The sequence below is a fragment of the Anomaloglossus baeobatrachus genome, chromosome 11 (genome assembly GCF_048569485.1).
Source record: "Anomaloglossus baeobatrachus isolate aAnoBae1 chromosome 11, aAnoBae1.hap1, whole genome shotgun sequence".
NCBI lineage: Eukaryota > Metazoa > Chordata > Amphibia > Anura > Aromobatidae > Anomaloglossus > Anomaloglossus baeobatrachus.
In genome coordinates this window covers 156,985,261-156,991,001 of record NC_134363.1, presented here as the reverse complement: position 1 = coordinate 156,991,001, position 5,741 = coordinate 156,985,261, and the positions used below count along the sequence as shown (strand labels likewise).

The 5,741-nt window shown below is 49.2% G+C and overlaps 1 protein-coding gene across 1 annotated transcript; it reads left to right on the top strand.

The window, feature by feature from the left end:
• The first annotated feature begins 531 nt into the window (after nucleotides 1-531).
• Nucleotides 532-2,190, top strand: HES5 (hes family bHLH transcription factor 5). Its single transcript, XM_075327915.1, has 3 exons — nucleotides 532-611; nucleotides 722-887; nucleotides 1,049-2,190. Exons 1-3 carry the CDS (start codon nucleotides 558-560, stop codon nucleotides 1,285-1,287), a joined length of 459 nt encoding a protein of 152 aa, XP_075184030.1. The 5' UTR covers nucleotides 532-557; the 3' UTR covers nucleotides 1,288-2,190.
• The last annotated feature ends 3,551 nt before the right edge of the window (nucleotides 2,191-5,741 follow it).

Sequence of the window (5,741 nt, the reverse complement as noted above, 5' to 3'; positions counted from 1 at the left end):
ATTAATAAATATTATTATTAATCTGCTGGATAGAGTATTAAAGGATCTATTCCTAATATAGCATTCAGGTTTATACTTGTTTTTTGTGCAATATAATTACTATTACCTGCTGCCAGTATATCCAGGATGTGTGCCGAGCTCTGCAACATCTGTTCCCTGTGCACATGTTTGACTGGCACGCTTCAAAAAAGAGCAGCATACTGCAATGTCCATGTTCTCATGGGGACGCGGTATGATTACAGCGATGGGAAGCCCTTTCCCACGTTCTCCCACCTCATTCTGAAGCCTGTCCCCATTGTGTAGCGCACTCTCCACCTGCTCTGCTGGGATCAGGGTATTATCCTCAGGCAATTCACAGTCAATTTACCATGCTGTAATAGATGCCTCCTCTATTGTCCTGCTGAATGCATGTATTGGCTATGTGAGTGTGGGAAAGTCTGACAGGTCCGGGACTCATGCTTTTGTATGCAAGCTCTGGGGTATAAATAGAGGAAGCCCTGACTCCACATCTCAGATCACTTCTAGCTCAGAACTGGAAACCCAGCACTCGTCTAAGCATGGCACCTACCAGCATGACTGCGGATAACCTCTCCCCAAAGGAAAAAAACAAAGTAAGTGTCCTTTCGCCTTTACTAATGCACATTACTGTCTTAAGAGTTTATGTTTTATTCTCCATGTATGAACCGGTTGACTTATATTTTTGCATTATTTTTATTCTTAGCTGAGAAAACCCATTGTAGAGAAGATGCGCAGAGATAGGATTAATAGCTGCATCGAGCAACTCAAGCTTCTTCTAGAAAAGGAGTTCCGCAAGCAACAACCCAATGTCAAACTGGAGAAGGCCGACATATTGGAGATGGCCGTGAGCTACTTGCAACAACAAAAAAGTAAGTAGAGTCATAGTTCTCATCTTGTTTCTCTGTTTGTTTCTCTCACTGAGAGCAATCAATCAGTTCTCATTGCGTCACGTAAGGTCTAAGACCATGATGAAGCTCTAAAATCCAAACTTGTACAGAAGTCTTACGTACCTCTTGTCATTTCTTTCCAGATCAACCCCAGAACATCTCTGGTGAACATCTACAGCAGGATTACAACCAAGGTTATTCCTGGTGCGTCAAAGAAGCTCTACAGTTCCTGCGTCACGATGACCCAAAAGGTGGAGAGACCAAAACCAAATTGCTCAACCATTTGAAGGTCCCACAGAATATCCCTGCCTTCGTCCACCCTTGCGACCAAAAAAAAGTCACCTTGGTGAATGGTCCAGCAAAGATCTGGAGACCTTGGTGAACTTCAGGACTTTACAAAGAATAATCAAGGGACTATGACATAAGTAATGGACTTCTGCCAGTAAGGAACGGTGTTCTACAAAAGTACGTTTGGATAAAGCGGAAAAAAAAAAGCTCTTCAGCATCTGAAAGAGACTGTCGTATTATCCTAAGGATAACTTCAAAAAGTACTCAACGTTTTACTCGTTGGGGGACATTATGTTGCCTTGCAACGTTTAAGTGGTTATTGTATGACCCTATAGGGCAGGAGAACGCCTGGTGAAGGAGTTTCTAGTCTTGCTCCATCTGCAATGTGTATCTTCTAAGAAGATTGTGTTAGAAGGCAGGTTATTGAGAATGGTTTCCATTCTTACGTGTTTCTTCCGTGAAGACTCCATGTGGCCTTAGTATTCCTAATGGAAAAATCAAAAAGGTTTTCACATTTTACTACTTCTATGAAGCTTGTCATGTAAAGGCTTTTGTCTATGAGGCAACTTGAACCCTCCAGAAGCCATAGATGCCTTATAATTGTCTGTAACTTTGTTTTTAAGTGTCTATATAACCATACTGTATTCTCCAAGAAGAAAGCTATTTGAGGTGATGCTGTGTACCTGAATGGGTTTTATATAGTCAGCATGTTCCATGGAGACGTCTCCGGAGCATCCTGAGAAGCCGTATCTTTTATAAGGATGACTGTTGTAAGCTGTGATGAAGTATTGCTCAGAATGTCTAAGGAATACTCGTCTAATTGCATTAAAAAAAACTTTACTTTTTGTTTTAAAAAAGACGCCGTACAGAATATTTTTGTATGGTAACTGCAAATGTGGTTACTTGTATTGAATTGTATTTTGCATCCCCAGGATGTATTTTTTTTTTATGTATTATATCGTACACAGAAACTGTGATTTTATAGTCTCACAAGGCTAAAGGAATATTAAAAAAATGAAAAAATAAAATATTCCCTAAACTGAATTCTTTTTTGTCCACCGTGTTCTTCTTTTTGATATTATATTTCACTGTGTATAATTGCACCAACATTTAGGGTATGTGCACATGGGTTGTACGCAGTGGATTTTCCATACTGATTTTTCTGGGGGAGGTTGCGATCACCGGTTTATCAGCGTGATATCACTGCGATCAGATCTTTTTGACATCTCATCTGCATATTGTATAAAAAAAAATAAATACAAAAAACCCCTTGGCTGTAAATTGACTTGCACTGCAGATTTGTAGTATGTCAACTTTTACTGCGGATTTCAGTCTTTGCAAAGCAAAGGATGAAAGGGATGGACATTTGCAGCATTTCTGCAATGAAATCCACAACAAAATCTGCACAGTTTGGTGCAGATTTTGCACTGTGGATGTCTTGTGTCTACATACCCTACTGTGTTGGGAGCTTTTTGGCCACCGCTACAGTATATGGATTTTTTTTTATACATATGGAGGCCAAATTGTTCAAACTCTGGTAATTTGTCACTATTCCATCCAGCATCATCCAATAAAAAAAAATAATAAACCACATGGGATACACTTCGTACAATTAAAGGGTACTTTACATGCTGCGACATCGCTAGCGATCTCGTTAGCGATGTGAAATTCTAGATCGCAAGTGCGATCTTTCGAGATAGCACATAGGTCATTTTACGCATGTGCGATCTCGAAAGATCGCACTTGCAATCTAGAATTTCACATCGCTAACGAGATCACTAGTGATGTCGCAGCATGTAAAGTACCCTTTTAAGTCCTATGACCTCTATCACAGACTTAAATCTTAAGAGCCTTTCCCGGTATATGTGTATGGAAGGAGAAAACTCATTGTGAAGGGAACCATAGAGAATTCCTGTCCTAGCAATTCCATAATGTAATTATAAAAGGAGTCTGTCAGCTCTAACTGCCATTATAAGGCTGGGGCCACACGGGTACTAATACGATCCTCGCATGACACTCATCTCAGGCTGGCAGCACAGCGGGAGCTGAGTGTCATGTGAGTGTCACTGCGACTGAGGTCCGATCATGCGATCGGACCTCAGCTGCAGGGGGCGGGCCGGCGCTGAGGAGGGGTGTGCCAGCGCTGAGGAGGAGAGGGAGGGATTTATCACTCTCTCCTCTGTAGCCGGCTATTGCCATTCTCGTCCTGCACTCGTGGTACACCAGTGTATTGCGAGTGCAGTGCGATCTTTCTCTTGCCCCGTAGACTTGAATGGGTGCGAGAGAAAGAGGGAAACACAGTCACCGCCAAGGCTACAGTTCCCAGGGCCAGAGCCTGCGGGCAAAAGGGGCTCCCTCAGCATCCATCCAAGCTGGGGAGCGGGTTACCAGTGGGAAGCCATTGGAACCGTAAACACAACACAGGTGCAGGGAAAGGCAGTCACCATCAACCTACCAGGAGGAGAACAACAGCAGCCGCCTGTGGGACCCGTCCATCCAGCCGTTTGTTTGACCAGAGACTCTGTGTGAATTACTGGCTGAGTGAGTACCACCGTGCCGTGTGGCACAGCGCTGCCCCCGTGACCCTGCACCTCACCAGGCCCCGTAACCCGCCTGCATCCCTACCCCTCACCGGGCCCCGGGACAACCAACCCCCCTACCCACGGAGGGGAGAACCAACATCCAAGCTGCTCCCTGTCATCGCTCCCGGGATCCCCGTCCAGAGCAGCGGTGGTGTCACAACATCACCACAACCGTGGGTGGCGTCACGGACAATATCCTCCAAACCACACACCAACCCCCCTTTCAATCACGGGCGAGGAACGCCGCTCAAGTCCCTGGGATCCGGCCCACCGCTCGAGCCACCACCGAGCAGCAGCAGCAGCAGCAGCCGGACCCGAGCAGTGGGTGAGCGCAGCGTCCCCTCCTCCGCCCGCGACACTAGTGCCATTGGCACCCATGACTGATGAATTTGGGGAATGACGCTTGCTCTAAAAAGACTGAATAGCAAAGAAACAGCTACTGGTGCACAAATTGCTGGGCAGTATATGTGACGCCCTGGACAAGCTAGGGGTCACAGGTAATGACATCACCACACCCTACACCCCGGTTAGGCACATCAAAGCTAGACCAGAAATCCTTGTTGCCCTCTCCAGGGCTGATGTCAACACCAGGGGGTGGAGTCAGGCGGTTGGTCTCCACCCACCAAGGAGTTCACAGTCCTGGAGGAGGGAAAACACAGGCAGTCAGAGGGAGAGTTTATCTCAGGCAGAGCTTGAGTGGTAGAGGAGCAAGTGTGAGGAGAAAAGTGACAGCAACAGAGCCTGAATTTAGTCCGGGTGTGTGCCCCGGACAGAGACAGCAAGGTTAGCAGACGGCGGTGACCGTCTGCAGGAGTGGCCTATCGGAGGTGCCGTGAGGACCGTGGACGGGTGGTGACCCGGCGGTACCGGACCGGTACACAAGGAGAAGCCAGCACCATTGGCAGGGGCCTTTCGGATCCCGGCAAGGCTAGCAGTCGCCGTAAATTTGCCAAATCCGTCAGTGAAGGGGACCTCCGGGTTTCCAAACAACTAAGTCCCGATCGAAGGCAACAGTCCAACCGTATGAGAGAGACACCGCCACCGCCAAGGCACCAGTTTCTCAGGGCCAGCGCCTGCGGGCAAAGAGGGGCTCCTCCGGCCCATATCCAAGTCGGGGAGCGGGTTACCGGTGGGAATCCATCGCTACCAACATTACACAAGGTGCAGGGAAAGAGACAGTCACCATTAACTACCGGGGAAAAGCAACAGCAGCCGTCCGTGGGAACCGTCTTTCCAGCCGTGTGTTTTACCAAGAACTGTGTCAACGTCTCAGGCTGAGTGAGCACCACCGTGCCGTACGGCACAGCGCTGCCCCCGCGACCCTGCACCTCACCAGGCCCCGCACCCGGCCTGCCATCCACCCCTACCCCATCACCGGGCCCCGGGACAACCAACCCCCTACCCACGGAGGGGAGAAATAACAACAAAGCTGCTCCCTGTCACCGCTCCCGGGATCCCCATACAGAGCAGCGGTGGTGTCCACACAATCACCACAACCGTGGGTGGCGTCACGGACAATAAATCCCCAAAACCAAACCCCTTTTCACTCATGGGCGAGGAGCGCCGCTCGAGTCCCCGGGATCCGGCCCATCGCTCGAGCCACCGAGCAGCAGCCGCAGCAGCAGCGGCAGCCGGACCCGAGCAGTGGGAGAGCGCAGCGTCCCCTCCTCCGCCCGCAACAACTTGGCGTCACGAACAGGATCTTACCGCTCTGCCGTCTGGTAGAGGTGCGCCTTGTTACCGCCGGAGGTGTCCGGCCAGAAAATTTCAGAAGCCGCCATCTTTGGCGCGAAAAGTTCCCGCTCGAGCGTCTCCTCGAGTAGTGGAGGCGCGAAGGCCAAAACCCCGCCCCGATAGAGGAGGAGCCGAAAAGAAACTAAGGGGGACGAAATGGCGGCTGGCTGCATGTGAGCGCGGCTATGGAAGCAGGGACACCAGGACCCTGCGGCCACTGACTGGTTCCTGG

What these genes read in the sequence shown, in the direction of transcription:
- HES5 (XM_075327915.1), top strand. Translation starts at nt 558, where the DNA reads ATGGCACCTACCAGCATGACTGCGGATAACCTCTCCCCAAAGGAAAAA. An exon ending in CCCCAAAGGAAAAAAACAAA is followed by an intron (nt 612 to 721) that starts GTAAGTGTCCTT and finishes TTTTATTCTTAG; the next exon opens with CTGAGAAAACCCATTGTAGA. An exon ending in CTACTTGCAACAACAAAAAA is followed by an intron (nt 888 to 1,048) that starts GTAAGTAGAGTC and finishes ATTTCTTTCCAG; the next exon opens with ATCAACCCCAGAACATCTCT.